General features: G+C 42.9%; 2 protein-coding genes across 2 annotated transcripts; both read left to right on the top strand.

Moving 5' to 3' along the window:
* Positions 1–2750: 2750 nt before the first annotated feature.
* Positions 2751–7745, top strand: LOC112230173. Its single transcript, XM_024396371.2, has 5 exons — positions 2751–2873; positions 2987–3029; positions 3330–3365; positions 3571–3603; positions 7001–7745. Exons 1-5 carry the CDS (start codon positions 2751–2753, stop codon positions 7369–7371), a joined length of 606 nt encoding a protein of 201 aa, XP_024252139.2. The 3' UTR covers positions 7372–7745.
* Positions 7746–19656: 11911 nt separating this feature from the next.
* Positions 19657–21886, top strand: LOC112230200 (tumor necrosis factor). Its single transcript, XM_024396390.2, has 4 exons — positions 19657–20219; positions 20309–20357; positions 20495–20554; positions 20950–21886. The coding sequence occupies exons 1-4, from the start codon at positions 20028–20030 to the stop codon at positions 21387–21389; spliced, it is 741 nt and encodes a 246-aa protein (XP_024252158.1). The 5' UTR covers positions 19657–20027; the 3' UTR covers positions 21390–21886.
* The last annotated feature ends 1564 nt before the right edge of the window (positions 21887–23450 follow it).

Raw genomic sequence — 23450 nt, 5'->3', positions numbered from 1 at the left:
CACAACAATACAGTCGTGAAGAGGGCACGACAAAACCTATTCCCCCTCAGGAGTCTGAAAAGATTTGCCATGGATCCTCAGATCCTCAAGGTTCTACAGCTGCACCATCAAGAGCATCCTGACTGGTTGCATCACTGCCTGGTCTGGCAACTGCTCGGCCTCCGACTGTAAGGCACTACAGAGGGTAGTGTGTACGGCCCAGTACATCACTGGGGAAAAGCTTCCTGCCATCCAGGACCTCTATACCAGGCAGTGTCAGAGGAAGGCCCTAAAAATTGTCAAAGACTCCAGCCACCCTAGTCATAGGCTGTTCTCTCTGCTACCGCAGGGCAAGTGGTAACGGAGTGCCAAGTCTAAGTCCAAGAGGCTTCTGAACAGCTTCTACCCCCAAGCCAAAAAGACTCCTGAACATCTAATCAAATGGTTGCATTGCCCCCCCCTTTTACACTGCTGCTACTCTCTGTTACTATCTACTTTAATAACTCTACCTACATGTACATATTACCTCGACTAACCGGTTCTCCCGCACATTGACTCGGTACCGGTACCCCCTGTATATAGCCTCTCTTTTGTTATTTTACTGCTGCTCTTTAATTATTTGTTACTTTTATAAAAACATTTTTTGGTATTTTTCTTAACTGCATTGTTGGTTAAGGGCTTGTAAGGAGGCATTTCACTGTAAGTTCTACAGCTGTTGTATTCGGCGCATGTGACAAATACAATTTTAATTCTCTGATGTGTGGACTTTCGACTATCTTTTTGCACCATTTGAAAGTTGAAAATGTAATTTTATTCCCATTTTAGTACATTTATCAGCCAAAACATGACACCCACCCTGTATTCAAGAGCATGTTGTGTCTCAACCGATGGTGGGCACAACACAAGAACCTCAGGTTGTAGTTTAGACCCTATTTTACATAATCTATCTGAATATGATTTTTTTTTTGATAATTGACATACTGTATATGGTTAGAAAATGGCAAGAAATGATTGAATAGGCTGACACCCCTGTTTGTAAGCTTTTAAATGATATCAGTCTCAACCATTTGTCGTTTCCAGTGATGAAGACATGGATGCCTCATGGTATGGTGGGGTATAAAAAAATATGTCAACTTTTATCTATTTAATAAAATCACCTTTTAATAATAATATTCACCTTTTATCTATTTGATGTTTTCGCATTCAGGTCTAAAAAGTCACTTTCTGAGCACTTCTACAATTGGCCAATATGGATGACAGGTTTTGTTGCTATCAAAAAGGGTGCTGTCAGAAAGTTACTTTACAACACTATCTACAGTATTACATAAAATAATGGATAAAATACCTGCTTTTATTGATTGTTTAAATTCATTTTTTTGTTGACATAAAAAAAAAACATGTTCTCAACACAGTGGGGAAATCAAATAAATCATAGCCTTTGTGACAATCTGTTACTGCTCTTTGGCAACTTCTGCCTGGCTTGACAATGGAGTAGGCATAACCATAAACAGATCCTGGACCAGGCTAAAATACATTTTCATAGAAGAATATGACATCATCAGTTGCTAATTCAATGTGACCACAGTCAACCTAGACTTTGAGGTGGTTGTTTTAGTCCATGATGCTTTGCTTTCACTCCCTCCTTTCTTTCCAACCACAACTCCAGTGGAAGGGGGGAAACCCTGTCTAAAGAACATGTCTCTGAAATGCAGCATGGTATGAAGCAGACAGATTTGTTTGTACAAGGACAATACAAGACACACAAGGTGAGTTGAGATCCTGGTCAATGTGTTTCATTTTATTCATATCAAAGCTACTTATTTATTAACGATGTATATGTAAATTGTGGTAACACAGAATTGTGGACAGTGGACCATTGTATTTGCAATACTTTCTCATCATGTGAAATTCCTAATCTTAGACTTAATTATAGGATGTTTGGATGAGGAAAATGTGACCAAATGTAAAATCACTTGGTGATAACAGTAGTGTCCGATTTTATCATCACACAGGAATAGTCTAATGGCTCCACAGTCATATTTGGTCCAAAAACGGTGGTTGTTGTATGACTATTTAGTGGCATTTTCAATAATGAGACTTTGATAGGCAATATGATGGACCCAGTCTCATGTCCTATACCATATGACAGGTAATGCGGTCACATTGATCATTGCCAGATCATTCTCTCACTCACTATGCATACCTTCACAATTACTTGTATATTGTACAAGTGTGTAACAGGACAAATATAAGCACCCCCCCAAAAATTATTATTATTATCTTGACTATTCTTAGTCACTGTGACTGATGCATTCATGTCCAACTGAACATACCAGAGTACACTGCGTGACAGCCGTAATGTCTTGTCACAGTCACACAGTACATACCACTCTCTGCATGTTTACTACAAATTATTTTAGTGTATTTCTCTGGTAGTGAGTTCATTTATCACATGTTATTGTTTGAGCCAATAAAAGTAGCAACCCTCACTGCACATAGGGTTCAAGAGGGGAATAATCTATGTAGGTGAACTCCCAGAGTGGGGTATAATCTAAACTAAATGTTATTCAGAAGGGAGCCTAATGTTGAGGTGCTCGGACTCAAGCAGTAGCCTATGGTGGAAGATCTACAACCCACCTGCTTTATATCTATTCTAGACCCTTCAGATCTGCGAACGTTGGATTAGATAAGGATTAGGGCCGATGGGAAGTGGTAGGGAGTGAATTGGGACGGCTCTCAGTGGTTTGTGGTACGTGTGTGTTTCCCAGAGGATGAAGAGCCAACAGCACACCTCCAATTACCTGCTGCTACATGTGTGGTGCGGGTTTCTCACAGTCGCTATGGGGATTATGGTCGCAGTTCTTACAACAGTGCAAATAAACTCTTCTGACAAGGTATGTCCAATTATCATCAGTGATAGCTAGACTCTGATATGGTGATGATGATGATACATAAGGGTAGACTGATGATGATTTCAAGGTGTCACTATGTAATTTCTCTCTCCAAGAGTCATTTACCTGAATCAAAGGAGGAAAACCAGCATCCTACAAGTAAGTTGTACTGGGTTATACATACTGACGTTAATAGTTTTTTTCTGTTCTGTAAGTCATAATATTGACCAAGGCCCTGTAATATCATTCCTATCCCATATTAGACATTCGACAACAGTATATTTATTTTCATTGAACCTTTATTTAAATAGGCAAGTCAGTTAAGAAGAAATTCTTATTTAAAATGACGGCCTACCAAAAGTCACAAAGCCTCCAGTGGGGACAGGGGCTGGGATAAAAATATATATATATATATATATATATAGGACAATGACTTTAAATATTATTTATCTTTTGCAGATGGCAGTTTTTTGGCTCAATTGAATTCATCAAAGGGTAAGTAAAGCATTGCTATTTCCATTTCTGATTATCACTGAATGTCTAGTGTTTAAACATTGCACTGTGTGCAATATAACTCAGGTCATTGATGCATTTTCTGGAGAAAATGACATTATAAGATTGCACAAGCAGGGAGTAACACGTAAATGTTACTAGATGGATCAAAACAGGAAAATTAATGGGCTTTTGTTTTGCTTTCCAGCTCCCCGTCCCTCCTATATCCAGCTGACCATGGGTAAGCTAAACACTTCCTTTCCTAGTTTATAGGTAAGGACTTTTGGGCCTAACATTCCATGCTTGTTGCAGTTTCCTTTTTGCATCCTAAATTCATGGAACGCATGAGTTAACATTGGATCTTCTGCTGCCTGTCTGAACTTGTCAGTTCACTAAACAAGACTAGGGCCCTGTACACACTCAGGTTGTACAACTGATCTAACACATTTGACACAATGGTTGTGATACACCTAATATTTCTATACACTCAATGGTCAGTTTATTAGGTACACCATGTAGTACCGGATCGGATCCCCCTTTGCCTCCAGAACAGCCTGACTTATTCGGGGTGTGTCAGAAACATTCCACAGATATGTTGGTCCATGCTGACGCAATGGTGTCACGCAGTGGCTGTAGATTGGATGGTGGTACATTCATGCTGCCAACAGCCCGTTCCATCTCATCACGGAGATCACGGCTCTATTGGGTTGAGGTCTGGGGAATGCGCAGGCCACTCAATTAAACTGAACTCGCTGTTACGTTCCAGAAAATGTTTTTCCACTCCTCATTGTCAAGTGGTGATCGCGTGCCCACTGGAGCAACTTCTTCTTGTTTTTAGCTAACAGGAGTGGAACCCGGTGTCGACGGGTTTGAAGATATCACTGGTAGGGTTTCTGTTTGAAGAGGTAGGGTTTCAGATGTTTTCAGAAGATGGGCAGGATGTCCTAGCTTCAGGGGGAAGCTGGGTCCACCATTGGGGTGCCAGGACAGAGAAGAGCTTGGACTGGGCTTAGCGGGAGCTGCCCTCCGGCAGGGCTGGGAGGGCCAAGATATATAACATGCTTACTAACCATGAGCAGAACATATTACGACACAGTCCAACGTAATTGTATGTCTCTTATCAACAAGATGTTATGCATCTTTATTCATCAGAAAATTAGTTTGCTGCAATAGCCCATCTGTGACAAGGATCGAAAATACATTAGGGTTGTGCGACCCCTTATTTTTTCCCACATTTTAATATGCTACAGCATTATTCAAAAATGTATTCAATTGTTTTATTCCCTCATCAATCAACACACAATACTCCATAATGACAAAGCAAAACGTTTTTTTTTTAAAATAATAATAACATCACATTTAGATAAGTATTCAGACCCTTTACTCAGTACTTTGTTGAAGCACCTTTGGCAGCGATTACAGCATCAAGTCTTCTTGGGTATGACGCTATAAGCTTGGCACACCTGTATTTGGGGAGTTTCTCCCATTCTTCTCTGCAGTTCCTCTCAAGCTCTGTCAGGTTGGATGGGGAGCATTGCTGCAGAGCTATTTTCAGGTCTCTCCAGAGATGTTTGATCGGGTTCAAGTCCGGGCTCTGGCTGGACCTTCAGAGACTTGTCCCGAAGCCACTCCTGCGTTGTCTTGGCTGTGTGCTTAGGGTCGTTGTCCTGTTGGAAGGTGAACCTTCACCCCAGTCTGAGGTCCTGAGCACTCTGGAGCAGGTTTTCATCAAGGATCTCTGTGTACTTTGCGCCGTTCATCTTTCCCTCGATCCTGACTAGTCTCCCAGTTCCTGCCACTGAAACACATCCCCACAGCATGATGCTGCCACCACCATGCTTCACCGTAGGGATGGTGCCAGGTTTCCTCCAGACGTGACGCTTGGAATTCAGGCCAAAGAGTTCAATCTTGGTTTCATCAGACCAGAGAATCTTGTTTCTCATGGTCTGAGAATCTTTAGGTGCCTTTTGGAAAACTCCAAGCGGGCTGTCATGTGGTGGAGTGCTGCAGAGATGGTTGTCCTTCTGGAAGGTTCTCCCATCTCCACAGAGGAACTCTAGAGCTCTGTCAGAGGGACCATTGGGTTCTTGGTCACCTCCCTGATCAAGGCCCTTCTCCTCCGATTGCTCAGTTTGGCTGGGCGACCAGCTCTAGGAAGAGTCTTGGTGGTTCCAAACTTCTTCCATTTAAGTATGATGGGAAGCCACAGTGTTCTTTTGGACCTTCAATGCTGCAGAAAATCGTTGGTACCCTTCCCCAGATATGTGCCTCAACACAATCCTGTCTCGGAGCTCTATGGACAATTCGTTTGACCTCATGGCTTGGTTTTTGCTCTGACATGCACTTTCAACTGTGGGACCTTATATAGACAGGTGTGTGTGCGCCTTTCCAAATCATGTCCATTCAATTTAATTTACCACAGGTGGATTCCAATCAAGTTGTAGAAACATCTCAAGGATGATCAATGGATCAGGATGCACCTGAGCTCAATTTCGAGTCTCATAGCAAAGGGTCTGAATACTTATGTAAATAAGGTATCTGTTTGTAGATATCTGTTGTTGCTTTGTCATTATGGGGTATTGTGTGTATCTTGCTGAGGGGGAAAAAATATATTTTAGAATAAGGCTGTAACGTAACAAAATGTGGAAAAGTCAAGGGGTCTGAGTACTTTCCGCAGGCACTGTATATAGAGTTTTTAAAGGGGTATTGAAAGTGTAGTTATTCAATATTTTGCCACCTGTCTGTTCAAATATATGCACAAACATACACTACATACACAAAAGTATATGGACACCCCTTAAAATGAATGGATTCGGCTATTTCAGCCACACCGTTGCTGACAGGTGTATAAAATAGAGCACACGGCCATGCAATTCCCATAGTCAAACATTGACAGTAGAATGGCCTTACTGAAGAGCTCAGTGTCTTTCAACATGGCACCGTCATAGGATGCCACCTTTTCAACAAGTCAGTTCCATTTCTGCCCTGCTAGAGCTGCCTCGATCAACTGTAAGTGCTGTTATTGTGAAGTGGAAACGTCTAGGAGCAACAACGGTTCAGCCGCGAAGTGGTAGGCCACACAAGCTCACAGAACGGGACCACTGAGTGCTGAAGCGTGTAGCGCGTACAAATTGTCTGTCCTTGGTTGCAACACTCACTTCCAAGTTCCAAACTGCCTGTTTCAGTATGACAATGCCCACGTACACAAAGCGAGGTCCATACAGAAATGGTTTGTCGAGATTGGTGTGGAAGAACTTGATTGGCATGCACAGAGCCCTGACCTCAACCCCATCGAACACCTTTGGGATGAATTGAAACGCCGACTGCAAGCCAGGTCTAATCGCCAAACATCAGTGCCCGACCTCACTAATGCTCTTGTGGCTGACTGGAAGCAAGTCCCAGCAGTAATGTTCCAACATCTAGTGGAAAGCCTTCCCAGAAGAGTGGAGGCTGTTATAGCAGCAAAGGGGGGGACCAACTCCATATTAATGCCCATGATTTTGGAATGAGATGTTCGACGAGCAGGCGTCCGCATACGTTTGGTCATGTAGTGTATATTAACCCATTGATATGATGTAAAGCGTTTTAATATTTTATTTTATTCTCTTTTATTTTCATTCCTTCTGTCTCATGTGTAGGAACATTATCTTGGGAGAATGACCATGATGCCTGTGGCTCTTGCTCCCTCGTCCTCCGCGACAACTCTGTCTACATCACATCTGAAGGCTTCTACTACATCTATGTCCAGGTCACCTTCACTAGACAGACCGGGGGAGAGGAGAAGAGGAAGGTGACTCTGTTCAAAAATGGCATTCAGAATCAGACCCAGCGAAGGAGACTGAGTGAAGCCGTGTATCACGGAGAGAAAGAAGGCACTGTATTCATGTCCAGGATGGTTAAGCTCCAACAAGGTAACAGTCTCAGCCTTGAGATAACATCCAAGAATAATAGTTTTAGGTATGGGGTAGAGAATACCCACTGGGGGGCATATCAGCTCCCCCCATATTGAGCCAACAGACATTTGTATTGAGACTTAGTTCAAGATTGAACCAACAAAAAGCTGTTAAAACATTGTTTTTAAAAAAGTGTGTGGTAGTTACTAAACTGAATTTATTTTGTGGAAACTGTAACTGTTATGCATATGCATTGTATGTTTTGCTGAACAGATTTGATTACACAATGAGATAACAGAATACTTTGTCAAACTATCTATTTGTGTGTGTGTGTGTGTGTGTGTGTGTGATTTCTTGTGATATTAATGGTATCTATCATGATGTGAATTAGTCGATGCTAGATATTATAGATGGTAAATAGATTTGATATGGAGACAGTGGTCGTGTCTGAATACCCATACAACTGTACTAAATAGTATGCAAAAATAAATAAAGAATCATTCTAAAATAGTACTCCGAATGTGTCATCTAATGGGCGACTTGCTTTGACTTCCACCGTTTATTCATTTTGGTGCAGCGCGTCAATTGATCTAATTATCAGCTGTTGTCAAACACGAGAGTTGGAAAGATGAGTGAATTCTACTAGATCAAATGCCAAAATTACTTACAGTTTAAGTATGCCACTATTCACATCCATTGTTCATATTGATGTAATTTAGCATTCAAGAGCGACACCCGTTCTCCTCCACTGGTCCCCCGTGGGAATTGAACCCACAACCCTGGTATTGCAAGCGCCATGCTCTACCAACTGAGCCAAACGGGAGGTAGCACTTACCACATGGTGGCGCTACCGCACTACAGAGAAAAGGCAGATGTCCTTCTCTGTCACTCTTGTGGTGGATTCTGCTACTATCACAGACTCAGCTTATTCAGAGACATGCAAACTAGGTCTGAAAATACCTGTACCTATTAGCATTAGAAAACTGATGTAACAGAAACACACATCAGTACTGAGTTATCACTGGCCGAAAGCTAACCAACTGGGCATAAACATGGTTGAATCAATGTGATGATGTTTAATCAAAGTACAAAAATGATTGGATTTGGAGAAAAAATAATCTCCCAACTTTTAACCTAAATAAAATGACAAGGTGAAATGTTTTGTTGATTTCACGTTGAATTCAGGATAGTTGACAACTCAACCAAATGTAAATAAAAACTAAACATTGAACTGAAGTCTGTGCCCAGTGGGAATGCACTGACACTTTAGATGCTCATTGTACAAAGAGAATCAAACAGGAACTAGCAATTGAAAACCCTCAAAACAGGAAGCCACAAAGTTGTCAGTTTCAGATTAGTCATAGTTCCTGTTCTTCTAGTCGTCTCTCCACAGAAATCTGCAATTGTACACACTTATTCACATATCCGCTACTGTATTCAATCTCCTTTAACCCTGCCTGGGCTGGGCGTCTCAGGCTCTGCACACTATAGAATTGCATAATACCTGGCAGGCTGCTTCTACCAAGTGACGTGGAGAGGATCTGTCAATATGTAGCTATGGGGAGAGTGACACTGTTTCGTCAACATGAAAGAGAGAAGGATACCATTGGCATTTCTCTACAAGTAGGGTGTCAACATGTTTTTTCTACTTGCACAAACACACACACAAACACACACAAGGCCTCAGGGCCAGACGGATTACCATTATGTGTACTGCGAGCATGCGCTGACCAACTGGCAAGTGTCTTCACTGACATTTTCAACCTCTCCCTGTCCGAGTCTGTAAATAGACAACCATAGTGCCTGTGACCAAGAACACTAAGGTAACCTGCCTAAATGACTACCGGCCCGTAGCACTCACATCTGTAGCCAAGTGCTTTTTATGTATTTTTTATTTTACCTTTATTTAACTAGGCAAGTCAGTAAAGAACAAATTCTTATTTTTTCAATGACGGCCTAGTGGGTTAACTGCCTGTTCAGGGGCAGAATGACAGATTTGTACCTTGTCAGCTCGGGGGTTTGAACTTGCAACCTTCGGGTTACTAGTCCACCACTCAAACCACTAGGCTACCCTGCTTTGAAAGGCTGGTCATGGCACACATCAACACCATTATCCGAGAAACCCTAGACCTACTCCAATTTGCATACCGCCCCAACAGATCCACAGATGATGCAATCTCTATTGCACTCCACACTGCCCTTTACCACCTGGACATCAATAAGCGAAGGCCCCTGGGACTAAACACCTCCCTCTGCAACTGGATTCTGGACTTCCTGATGGGCCTCCCCCAGGTGGTAAGGGTAGGTAACAACACATCCGCCACGCTGATCCTCAACACAGGGGCCCCTCAGGGGTGGGTGCTCAGCCCCCTCCTGTACTCCCTGTTCACTCATGACTGCACGGCCAGGCACGACTCCAACACCATCATTAAGTTTGCCGATGACACAACAGTGGTAGGCCTCATCACCGACAACGACGAGACAGCCTATAGGGAGGAGGTCACCTTGCCGTGTGGTGCCAGGACAACAACCTCTCCCTCAACGTGATCAAGACAAAGGAGATGATTGCGGACTACAGGAAAAAGAGGACCGAGCACCCCCATTCTCATCGACGGGGCTGTAGTGGAGCAGGTTGAGAGCTTCAAGTTCCTTGGTGTCCACATAACCAACAAACTAACATGGTCCAAGCACACCAAGACAGTTGTGAAGAGGGCATGACAAAACCTATTCCCCCTCAGAAGATTGAAAAGATTTGGCATGGGCCCTTAGATCCTCAAAAGGTTCGACAGCTGCACCATCGAGAGCATCACTGGTTGCATCACTGCCTGGTATGGCAACTGCTCGGCCTCCGACCGCAAGGCACTACAGAGTGCGAAAGACATCACTGGGGCCAAGCTCCCTGCCATCCAGGACCTCTACACCAGGTGGTGTTAGAGGAAGGCCCTAAAAATTGTCAAAGACTCCAGCCACCCTAGTCATAGACTGTTCTCTCTGCTACCGCACGGCAAGCAGTACCGGTGCGCCAAGTCTACGTCCAAGAGGCTTCTAAACAGCTTCTAAGCCATAAGAATCCTGAACACCTAATCAAATGGCTACCCAGACTATTTGCATTGCCCCGCTCTTTTACACCGCTGCTACTCTCTGTTGTTATCATCAATTTAATAACTCTACCTACAGTTGAAGTCGGAAGTTTACATACACCTTAGCCAAATACATTTAAACTCAGTTTTTCACAATTCCTGACATGTAATCCTAGTAAAAAATTCCCTGTCTTATGTCAATTAGAATCACCACTTTATTTGAAGAATGTGAAATGTTAGAATAATAGTAGAGTGAATGATTTATTTCAGCTTTTATTTCACTCAATTAATATTTGGTAGCATTGCCTTTAAATTGTTTAACTTGGGTCAAACGTTTCGGGCAGCCTTCCACAAGCTTCCCACCCAACATAAGTTGGGTGAATTTTGGCCCATTCCTCCTGACAGAGCTGGTGTAACTGAGTCAGGTTTGTAGCCCTCCTTGCTCGCACACGCTTTTTTAGTTCTGCCCACAAATGTTCTATGGGATTGAGGTCAGGGCTTTGTGATGGCCACTCCAATTCCTTTACTTTATTGTCCTTATAAGCCATTTTGCCATAACTTTGGAAGTATGCTTGGGGTCATTGTTCATTTGGAAGACCCATTTGCGACCAAGTGTTATGGGTGTGCACTGGAGGTGAAGTCAGGTGCAGGAGAGCAAAGTGTAGTTAACAGGCGCACTTTTTATTCCGGTCCAAAAGAAAGCACATAAGTACCTAAAACGTGCCAAAAACACAGAACGAACAAATGTCTGGCGTGTAAAAATACCCAAATAACATCAAAACAATTTCACACAAAGATGTGGAGGGGAACAGAGGACTAAATACATTCAGTGTGATTAGGGAATGAAAACCAGGTGTGTATGGAACAAGACAAAACAAATGGGAATATGAAAAATGGAGCGGCGATGGCTAGAAAGCCGGTGACGTCGATCACCGAACGCCGCCCGAACAAGGAGAGGAGCCGACTTCGGCGGAAGTCGCGACACCAAGCTCTAACTTCCTGCTGTCTTGAGATGTTGCTTCAATATATCCACATCATTTTCTGTCCTCATGATGCCATCTATTTTGTGAAGTGCACCAGTCCCTCCTGCAGCAAAGCACCCCAACATGATGCTACCACCCCCATACTTCACGGTTGGGATGGTGTTCATCGGCTTGCAAGTCTCCCCCTTTTTCCTCCAAACATAACGATGGTCATTATGGCCAAACAGTTATATTTTTGTTTCATCAGACCAGAGGACATTTCTCCAAAAAGTACGATCTTTGTCCCCATGTGCAGTTGCAAACCGTAGTCTGGCTTTTTTATGGTGTTTTTTTTAGCAGGGGCTTCTTCCTTGCTGAGCGGCCTTTCAGGTTATGTCGATATAGGACTAGTTTTTACTGTGGATATAGATTATTTTGTACCTGTTTCCTCCAGCATCTTCACAAGGTCCTTTGCTGTTGTTCTGGGATTGATTTGCAATTTTCACACCAAAGTACATTAATCTCTAGGAGACAGAAAGTGTCTCCTTCCTGAGCGGTATGACGGCTGCGTTGTCTCATGGTGTTTATACTTGCGTACTATTGTTTGTACAGATGAACGTGGTACCTTCAGGAATTTGGAAATTGCTCCCAAGGATGAACCAGACTTGTGGAGGTCTACAATTTTTTTTTCTGTGGTCTTGGCTGATTTCTTTTGATTTTCCCATGATGTCAAGCAAAGAGGCACTAAGTTAGAAGGTAGGTTTTGAAATACATCCACAGGTACTCATCCACTTGACTCAAATTATGTCAATTATCCTATCAGAAGCTTCTAAAACCATGACATAATTTTCTGGAATTTTCCAAGCTGTTTAAAGGCACAGTCAATTTAGTGTATGTAAACTTCTGACCCACTGGAATTGTGATGCAGTGAATTGTAAGTGAAATAATCTGTCTGTAAACAATTGTTGGAAAAATGACTTGTGTCATGCACAAAGGAGATGTCCTAACCGACTTGCCAAAACTATAGTTTGTTGACAAGAAATTGTATCGAAAGTGTATCGAAACTTCTGACTTCAACTATATATGTACATATTACCTCAACTAACCGGTGCCACCGCACATTGATCCTGTACCGGTACCCCCCCTGTATATAGTCTCGCTATTGTTATTTTACTGCTGCTCTTTAATTACTTCTTACTTTTTTTTCTTATTCTTATCCGTATTTTAACTGCATTGTTGGTTAGGGGCTCGTAAGTAAGCATTTCACTGTAAGGTCTACTCATACACTTAGGTTGGAGTCATTAAAACTCGTTTTTCAACCACTCCACAAATGTCTTGTTAATTAACAAACTATAGTTTTGGCAAGTTGGTTCGGACATCAGACCACGGACAGCCACATCATATGCTTTCTGGACTTCACCAGACAGAGGTTGTTCTCCGGTTTTGTGATTAAAACAAAGGTGGGGTTGAATTTACTCTGCCCCTGTTTCTCCTTATTTTCTTGTTCTTAGGCCTATACAGTGTATTCGGAAGGTATTCAGACCCCTTCCGTATTTCCACATTAGTCTAAAATGTATTAAATGAATTGCTTTCCTCATCAATCTATGCATAACACCTCAGAATGACAAAGCGAAAACAGGTTTTTGGACATTTTTGCATATTTATAAAAATAAAAACAGATACCTTATTTACATAAGTATTCAGACCCTTTGCTATGAGACTCGAAATTGAGCTCAGGTGCGTCCTGTTTCCATTGATCATCCTTGAGATGTTTCTACAACTTGATTGGAGTCCACCTGTGGTAAATTAAATTGATTGAACATGATTTGGAAAGGCACACACCTGTCTATATAAGGTCCCACAGTTGACATGAGGTTGAAGGAATTGTCTGTAGAGCTCCGAGACAGGATTGTGTCAAGGCACAGGGGAGGGTACCAAAAAATGTCTGCAGCATTGAACGTCCCCAAGAGCACAGTGTCCTCATCATTCTTAAATGGAAAAAGTTTGGAACCACCAAGACTCTTCCTATAGCTGGTCGCCCGGCCAAACTGAGCAATCGGGAGAAGAGCCTTTGGTCACTCTGACAGAGCTCCAGAGTTGCTTTTTGGAGATGTGAGAACCTTCAGAAGGACAACCATTTCTGCAGCACTCCACCAATCAGGCCTTGCGTGGCCAGATGGAAGCCACTCCTCAGTATAAGGCACATGGCGTTTGGAATTGCCAAAAGGCACTAAAATGACTCTCAGACCATGAGAAATAAGATTCTCTGGTCTGATGAAACCAGGATTTAACTATCTCGTACCATCCCTACGGTGAACTATGATGTTGGCAGCATCATGCTGTGGGGGTGTTTTTCAGCGGCAGGGACTGGGAGACTAGTCAGGATCAAGAGTAAGATGAACGGAGCCAAGTACAGAGAGATCCTTGAAGAAAACCTGCTCCAGTGCGCTCAGGACCTCAGACTGGGGTGAAGGTTCACCTTCCAACAGGACAATGACCCTAAGCACACAGCCAAGACAACGCAGGAGTGGCTTCGGGACAAGTCTCTGAATGTCCTTGAGTGGCCCAGCCAGAGCCGGGGCTTGAACCCGATCAAACATCTCTGGAGAGACCTGAAAATAGCTGTGCAGCGACCCTCCCCATCGAACCTGACAGAGCTTGAGAGGATCTGCAGAGAATATTGGGAGAAACTCCCCAAATACAGGTGTGCCAAGCTTGTAGCGTTATATCCAAGAAGACTCGAGGCAGTTATCTCTGCCTAAGGTGCTTCAACAAAGTACTGAGTATACGTTCTGAATACTTATGTAAATGTTATATATACGTTTTTTATTTGTAATAAATTAGCAACATTTTCAAAAAACCTGTTTTTGCTTTGTCATTATGGGGTATTGTGTGTAGATTGATGACGGGGGGGGAGCGATTTAATCCATTTTAGATTAAGGTTGTAACATGTGGAAAAAGTCAAGGTGTCTGAATATTTTCTGAGTGCACTGTATATCACGGTCCCAAGGTATATGAACTAACAGGTTACAGAGCAAACAACACAATTATCACAACACGTAGGTTGTAATATGTAAAAAATTTCTGGCTTGGCTTTCCCAGTGATTTTACCCACGCACCGTACTGTTTCCTATCATTGCTATGCAGATGACACTCAACTATTTTTCTCCCACTTCTGACACCCAAGTGTAGACACATCTCTGCGTGCCTGGCAGATATCTCAGCCTGGATGTCGGCCCACCACCTCAAGCTCAACCTCATCAAGACGGAGTTGCTCTTCCTCCCGGGGAAGGTCTGGCCGCTACAGGGCCTCTCCATCACGGTTGACAACTTCACAGTCTCTCCCTCAGAGTGCAAAGAACCTTGGCGAGACCCTGGACAACACCCTGTCATTCTCTGCAAACATGAAAGCAGTGACTTGCTCCTGCAAGTTCATTCTCTACAACATCCATAGAGTATGACGCTACCTCACACAGGAAGCGGAGCAGGAACTAATCCAGGCACTTGCAATTGGCTGGGCTCTTCACTTGTGCCATCACACTACTGCAACTTATCCAGAATTCCGCAGCCCGACTGGTGTTCAACCTTCCCAAGTTCTCCCATGTCAGCCCATTCCTCCGCACACTTCACTGGCTTCCAGTCGAAGCTCACGTCCACTTCAAGACCATGGTACTTGCCTACGGAGCAGCAAATGGAACTGCCCCTCCCTACTTTCAGGCTGTGCTCAAACCCTACACCCCAACCTGAGTACTCCATTCTGTCACCTCTGGTCTCTTGGCCTACGGAAGGGTAGCTCAGCCCAGTCAAACTCTTCTGTCTTTGCACCCCAATGGTAGAACCAGTTTCCCCCTGAAGCTAGGACAGCAGAATCGCTGCCCATCTTCCAAAAACCACTGAAACCCTACATCTTCAAAGAGTCTCTTAAATAATCCCCCCCCCCCCGGAACTACAGTAACACTTCCACTTGACTTTTTCCTGCCTACTGTCAATGACTTTGCTGAATGATACTTCACTGAGGAAAAATGTACTTACTATGACTGAGATATGTGGTTCTCCCACTAGCTACTGTATTTGAAGATGAATACGCTAACTGTAAATAGCTCTGGATAAGAGCGGCTGCTAAATTACTAAAATGGCAAATGTACATGTATAGAGTGATTTGGCATTTGTACAGTTTATGCTACTGTATGCCACTTAGAAACGGTGTAGATTTTAATCCTGTCCTGGACTATACGGTAACCCCGGGTAACAAGGGACGTCCTGAGGACATTCACAGAGTCCCTCTCTCAGAGTGCAAAGAACCTTGGCGTGACCCTGGACAACCCTGCCGTTCTCTGCAAACATCAAAGCAGTGACTCGCTCCTGCAAGTTCATTCTCTACAACATCTGTAGAGTACAACCCTACCTCACGCAGGAAGCGGCGCAGGTCCTAATCCAGGCACTTGCCATCTCCCGTCTGGACTACTGCCACTACACTGGTCTTTAAGTCCCTTACTGGTCTTTATGCAAACATTTTCTACAGGATGTTCTGGCAACATTCAAAATGTTCCCTTTAGGAAAGCTCTCATTTCATCCATGTTCTAAAGCGCAGGAGGATACTCACCATCGTCTGAAATGAACTAAATCTACCTCCATCCCTCCTGTTTGATGAAATCCTTTCAATCAGATTTGGTGATGAAATAAAGGGATGTCCTTGCTGATCTGCAATACAGGGATATTTGCTTCTTCTGTCGTAAGAATCAAAGCAATAGTTGATTATCACTTCCTTACTGTTGTGGTTTCCCTCCTGAGCATTTTTAATTTCATCTCCTGTTTTCAGGACCTACTTCCTGCTTTTCTCAGCCATCCTTAAGTACAGTTACATTCCGAGTAGTTAACATTCATTTATCTACAGACAGATCCTATGAATGAACTACGTGACAAATACAGATGATGAGCCTTCAATCATGTGAGGACCACGAGACACAGTATAGTGGCGTGCGGTGAGGTCAGTGGCTGGGTATTCACGGGCTATTATCAAAGCCACATTTACTCACAAGTAAACCTTTATTAAGGCCAAGTCCACCAAACAAAAGATGGCTCCAACAACCAGAGTGACATAGGCTATTGTGCCCCATGAGTGGCCCAGCGTCGTCTGGGTTAAGGGAGGGTTTGGCCGGCCGGGATGTCCTTGTCCCGTCACGCTCTAGCTACTCCTTGTGGCGGGCTGGGTGCATGCACGCTGACTATGGTCGCCAGCTGTACGGTGTTTCCTCCGACACATTGGTGCGGCTGGCTTCCGGGTGTCAAGAAGTGCGTCTTGGCAAGATCGTGTTTCAGAGGACGCACGGCTCTCGACCTTCGCCTCTCCCGAGTCCGTACAGGAGTTGCAGCGCTGAGACAAGACTGGAACTATCAATTGGATATCACGAAATTGGGGAGAAAAAGGGATGAAAAAAAACCCAGCGAGGCCTATGCTGACCCTGTCCATCAACAGTGACTGGAGTCAAGAACGGCCGCGCTCGTCAACGATTTGAATGGAATTCAATGGATGGGAAGGAAGGCATGCACAATCTAGCGTCTTTCCTGATGTTTTTATGTAGTCGTAGCACATTTTGAGATTTTGAGCATAACAACCACCCGAATCATTGAGAAAAAACATTAGATATATTTTTGTTGTTGTTGATATCATTGTATTTTTTGGGGTGCTTTTCATAGCAGCTTTTTTTTCATTAGATTATCACAGAGAAAGAACTGCCAACCCTGCCTACCCTACCAACCCTATCTACCCTGCCTACCCTACCTACCCTACCTACCTTGATTGCAAGTCACTGACACTATGATCCACTACAACTACTTAATGTACTGTGCTAACTGCTAGCCAGGGTGCTTGACTGTTTGTGTATACAACAAGGTCACATTATACAGTATGTTGGAATATTTGAGTGTGTGGGTCACAATTTATTTTCTTTCTCCTTACCTCATGAGATGATCTGCATTTGACTACAAAAATGTTTTCAGAATTAGGATTTTTTTTTCAAATTGCTTTATCAGGAAGGTGGAAGCAGGTGGCAAAGAGTGTAGGAACTGGGAGAGAGATCACACAAATAGAACTTCAGGTTAAATTTTCGGAAGCAGATCTCAAATTAAGATCAGAAGTGAAATATATATTTTCTGTCAGCAATACTCTATTTCCAGTATATGAATCCATGTCAAGTTACAAATGCACAAGAAATGGTGATGTCCATGAGACAAACAGTAACATAAGCAATTCATCAAATGTACAGACCTATTGATCACTGGACAGGAAAACCTCGATATGCCTGGAGTGGACACTATCCTGTGGGCGGCAGCAAGGATACATTAACTAGGTAAAAGGTCATGTACAGCCTCAGGTCATGTACAGGTAATACCAACAATGATCCAATTGTTCTTTCAGACAATGGGAGAATGAATCACCCACCTTACACCTCTAAGGGTGTGTCGCTACCTTCTTAGAACATAAACAGGTACCTGGTTCAAAAACCTAGAAAAAGCCTGCTTCTCTGTTTTTAGAAGTAATCCCTGAGGTAACTTGGCTGGACGTGAAATATCCCGTTGGTTCTGTGAATAAGGTCAACAGGAGGATGAGCCCTGATGAGACCTAAACTTGCCTGAGACTTGAACCCTGTGACCCCAAGCCAATGCCTAGACGAGTAAGGCTAATGCACTGTTCTGGTGGGAGACCCAGCTTTGAACCCTATCAGTTACAGATAGGTGAATCCAATATAGGGCCAGATGTATCATTACTTAAAGGGTGATGGAAGGCTTTTAACATTTCAGTCATGCTTATTCAGAGCAATTGGGGTTCAATTTCATGCTCAAGGGCACATCAGAAAGAAGGGCATTGCAATATGAAGTCTCAGGTAGATGTTTCCTCCCTTTATCACAATACTTAAGTTCCTCACAATGAAAAGGTCTTTCTTTCCTCAATAGAATTCAGTATGAGAGGTTCCTGTGTTATATTTCAGCTCACCACTGAAGTTTTACCTATTGCTTCCCTGCTCTTTCCAAGATCTTGCGGTTGGCGTGTATTTTGCAGGTAGTAATAGTCTTGGAAACATTGCTACACACTAACGTAGGAATAAATCAATCAATCTGAGAGATTTATCAGTATAACGACTGAATGACTATACATAAAACATTGTGAAATACTCCATACTTCCCTGACGGTCATACCTATATTGCTTGTATTTGCACATAAGAATACGTAAGGAAACAGTGACACAGTGCATGTGAAACAGTGTTACGGGACAATACTCCAAGCTACCTTTATGAGCGGTGATACATTGCCCTGATACACTACATTGAAACTGCAGTCTGCGGCTCGGTCTGGTCACCCCAGCTACTTGTTTTGGTAGGCAGCCAAGGACTGGGACTGGCGAAATGTAAATCATCAAATCACAGTTTATTTAAAGTGCATTTATCAAAAGCCTCAATACCCCTTACAACAACAAAACATGACTAAAGAAGAAAGAAAGAAACAACAGAGAATTCAAACTTAAGTATAACCACTCTCACATTCATAGACAGAGCTATGGATGCAAATACGATCAAAATGATCGTTTTAACCATGTTTGGAAGCTATACAGTGCTTGTTTCATCACTAATTGATAACTGATTGAACAGAAACAGAAATTAGATGAAACAATATGCAAACAAAACTCAGATCAGGTAGTGTATGGGTGATGGAAATCCCACAAATAAACCGCGTTCTGCTCCGAACTCGCTCAACCAGTCAGGGAGGGCAGCGAAATAAGGAAGCCAGATTGGGTCAATAAAGAGAAGTCAAAAACCTGTTTAGAGGTTTGGAAAGGTTTATGTACGAAACCAGTTCCGAAACAAAAAGAGGGATATTTACAAGTCTTTTTTGTTTCTCCTGAGCCTGTCCTTGTATACCCTCAAATGTATTGTGATTGTGTAGCTGTAGAAGCATTTCATTTACATCCAGTTATTAACAACTTCAGTGCAACAAGTTCTATGTAATCAATAAATATTTTCATTGTTTACTATTTGAAATGTATGACAATTACTAGACATATAGTATTACAAACAGCTGGTGAATGAGACTGAATAGAAATCACAAACTAAAGTTCAAGTCAAGATACTGTAAGTGGCTTTGCTACACTTTACATTAAGTAGCAAAGATACCACGGAGTTTATTCAAACTCATTGTGTAATTACATAATTATACGGGTGACTTATTGAGAATTCCTTGTTTTATGTAAATGCAGTTTCAGTATATAGCTGAGAAGTTGCCGTACATTCTGGTTACCAAATAGAAAAAACTACATCGTTGCACAAGTAATTCACGTTCAAGTTGCACGTCCTGTTTTGCCTTAACCCCATCCTGCAACCACACCTACCCATTGGAATCCCAGTTTGGTGGAGCTGGTCTGTGGATTTTATTTTCCTTTGAACCATAACCATCTCTCCACAGCCAGTTTTCTGCTGCTACTCTGCTATGTCTCCACTCACTGGGTGACATCACTGGAGTTTCCCCTTTTGTGCTAGTAGCAGGCCGAGCATAAAAACGACAGGGCTTCTGGCAGAAGTCCATTCTAACAAACGAGCAAAACACAGGACACCTATCAAGCTACAACTCTGTCAAAACAAAAAAAGATATTTAGGAGATATTCGGGCAAATATTCAGTCGCTAGACTTTTTCACTGCCACCAAGAGCCAAGAGTTTGAACCTCGTTCAACAGCAGTATGGAAGGGTATGCGATGACACCTGAAGACATGGAGAGGGGCCCTGTGTACAACACAACGGTGACAGCTGTCGCTGAGGGAAAGGCCTCCAGAGGTTGGCTATGGAGGCTGTGTGGGGTCCTCTTAATAGCAGTTCTATGTGCGGCAGCAGCCCTACTCTTTGCATGGTGTCAGCATGGAAGACTGGCAACGGTAAGGCACTCTAATGGGGCCAATATTTACCACATTTCTGAAGTAGAGGACCGTGCAACCAACTAACATCCTCTTGGTTGATTTCACAGATGCAGGGCAAAATGGAGCCTCAACTGGAGATACTCATTGGTGCAAAAGGTGATTATTTGATTGACAGATGCCCCTTTTCATTGAATTGCTTCTCACTATAATTGCTTTAATCAAAGGTTTCGGTTGTAGGCGACGTCATGGCTTTTACTTGTGTTATTTATGGCTAGTATGTTTCTCTCCCTCAGATACCCACCATACATTGAAGCAGATTGCCGGCAATGCAAAAGCAGCCATCCATTTAGAGGGTGAGTGACCTATAGCCTTTTGCAGCCAGCCTTGACTGTGTCTGTTGAAGGTTAGCAAATGTCTCGTGGGCTAGCATGTCTTAGTGTCTTTCCATTGTAGAAGCTAGGGGACTATTTTTAAACATCCCCATTCAAAAATAAGGTTTAAGGTTTGAAACGGTGTCTAGTGGGCTAGTAAGTGTTTCTATTGGAGAAGCCCTGGGATTTTTTTCAAACATTCCCATTGACAAAAACGAAATCATAACAGAAGGAAGCAAAGAGGTTGCTTAATCATTAGCTTTTCTCTTGTTGCCACCAGAGCAAATTAATAAGAGTTTTGTAAGAAGAAATAGCTACCAGTTGGATCCCGGGGCCTCAAAGTTGTAACAATGAAACTGTCTTCCCTCTACTGCTAGGTGAATACAATCCTAATCTTACCGCTGACACCGTGCAGTGGAGAAAGGATGACGGCCAGGCTTTTTCCCAGGGCGGGTTCGAGCTTCAGGGGAACCAAATCCTCATCCCACACACTGGGCTCTTCTTCGTTTACAGCCAGGCTTCGTTTAGGGTCAAGTGCAATGGCCCGGGCGAGCATACCACTCCTCTGAGTCACATTATTTGGCGCTATTCGGACTCCATCGGGGTTAATGCTAATCTTCTTAGCGGGGTAAGGTCAGTTTGTCAACGAAACTACGGTGATGCTGAGTCCAAAATTGGCGAAGGCTGGTACAATGCAGTTTACCTTGGTGCGGTGTTTCAGCTGAATGAAGGGGACAAACTGTGGACTGAGACCAATCGACTGACCGACGTGGAGCCTGAGCAGGGCAAGAACTTCTTTGGTGTGTTTGCACTGTGATGAGAGAGAGGCAGGCCAGAGATGAATATTTGTTAAAACAGTTTTATGTTAAAACTCTTATTTTAGTGTTGCAAATTTATGGTAACTGAGCCATCTCAAAGGAGATTGGTCTAATCTTAATGGTTATTTTTGTAAACTGCAACAGTTTGAGAAATTATTATTGTTTGTCCACACATGATTGTCCATTCTCTCTATTGTAGACTTTGCACCAAATAATATTATGACTTCCGGTTATTTATATTAACTTAAAAAATTATATTTACTATTTATATGAAAATACAATAGGCTACTGTGTTGTACTGTAGTATAAGTTATCTTGATTCACATAAGTCTAGCAGTAGCCTATACTAGGCCTATCAGAATACAGTACTACAATATTAAGTTATTTAATTTAATGTACTGATGTACTAATGTTTATTTAAATGTGATTGTGTTGTATTTTATTTGTCACCTATTCAGTGTGCTTGAATCAACTAATAAATTCCAAATCTTCTCAAAGTTTGATTATATTTAATTGTACAGTTTGGAGGGGACGGGGAGACGGGGAGACGGGGAGACGGGGACTGGGGGTCTGGACATATCTAACTGGACATATCATGTGGTTGAGGGTAAATAGGTTTTGAATTTAGCAGTAAATGAACACTAAGGGCTCTATTCATTCTATACATTTGAAGCGTTACAGACTCCGCGATAGACATGTAAAGGTCCTTTCAGATTGACCCGACATTTGCAGTGTTTACAGTGAATGCAGTCTCTGCTAAAGCGGGAACAGTGCCTTTAAATTTCAATCACTCTGTAACGCTGAACTTCTGCAATGCAGATTGAATTAAAGCCCTACATCTGTTCTTGAGCAGCTTTGCACCAGAAACTGTGAAACAAAGTGCCTCCCCAATAACTTCAGACCAAAACAAGGGAAATTCCCTTTTGTGTTTTTTTCTCCTGCTGTGTCAGGTGAGATGGCCCACATATGCCATGCCTGGGGATTCCCCTACTGACTTTCTTCCTCCTCCTCGAAAGCATCATAGGTTTTCAGTCAGTCAGGTGTGTGGGTGGATGGGGCTGTAAACATCTGAGCTGAAATACTGTATGTGCATGAGAAAATGTGTTTGTCCCACAAACATCCTGTCTGTATCACATTCAAAATCAAATCAAATCAAATTGATTTATAAAGCCCTTCTTACATCAGCTGATATCTCAAAGTGCTGTACAGAAACCCAGCCTAAAACCCCAAACAGCAAGCAATGCAGGTGTAGAAGCACGGTAGCTAGGAAAAACTCCCTAGAAAGGCCAGAACCTAGGAAGAAACCTAGAGAGGAACCAGGCAACGAGGGGTGGCCAGTTCTCTTCTGGCTGTGCCGGGTGGAGATTATAACAGAACATGGCCAAGATGTTCAAATGTTCATAGATGACCAGCAGGGTCAAATAATAATAATCACAGTGGTTGTCGAGGGTGCAACAGGTCAGTTCCTCAGGAGTAAAAGTCCGTTGGCTTTTCATTGCCAATCATTCAAAGTTTCTCAACCACTCCTGCTGTCTCTAGAAAGTTGAAAACAGCAGGTCTGGGACAGGTAGCACGTCCGGTGAACAGGTCAGGGTTCCATAGCTTTAGGCAGAACAGCTGAAACTGGAGCAGCAGCACGACCAGGTGGACTGGGGACAGCAAGGAGTCATCAAGCCAGGTAGTCCTGAGGCATGGTCCTAGGGCTCAGGTCCTCCTCCGAGAGAGAGAAAGAAAGAAAGATGTGGATTGGGAGTCCCATTGGGCAGCGCACAATTGGCCCAGCGTCGTCCGGGTTTGGTCGGGGTAGGACCTCATTGTAAATAATAATTTGTTCTTAACTTAACTGCCTAGTTAAATAAAGGTACAACAATTTTTTATAATAAAACTATTGTCCCAAGATGAGATTGCCATTTCCCATGACCCTTTGCAGCTGGCAGTTGTGTGACATGTGTGTCTGCCTTTCACTTTCAGCTCATATCATACAATATGCTTGACCCATGACCCTTTGCAGCTGGCTGTTGTGTAACATGTGTGTCTGCCTTTCACTTTCAGCTCATATT

Source organism: Oncorhynchus tshawytscha, linkage group LG23 (assembly GCF_018296145.1).
Source record: "Oncorhynchus tshawytscha isolate Ot180627B linkage group LG23, Otsh_v2.0, whole genome shotgun sequence".
NCBI lineage: Eukaryota > Metazoa > Chordata > Actinopteri > Salmoniformes > Salmonidae > Oncorhynchus > Oncorhynchus tshawytscha.
Note: the sequence above shows the minus strand (reverse complement) of the source record. Positions and strands in the feature narration are given on the sequence as shown.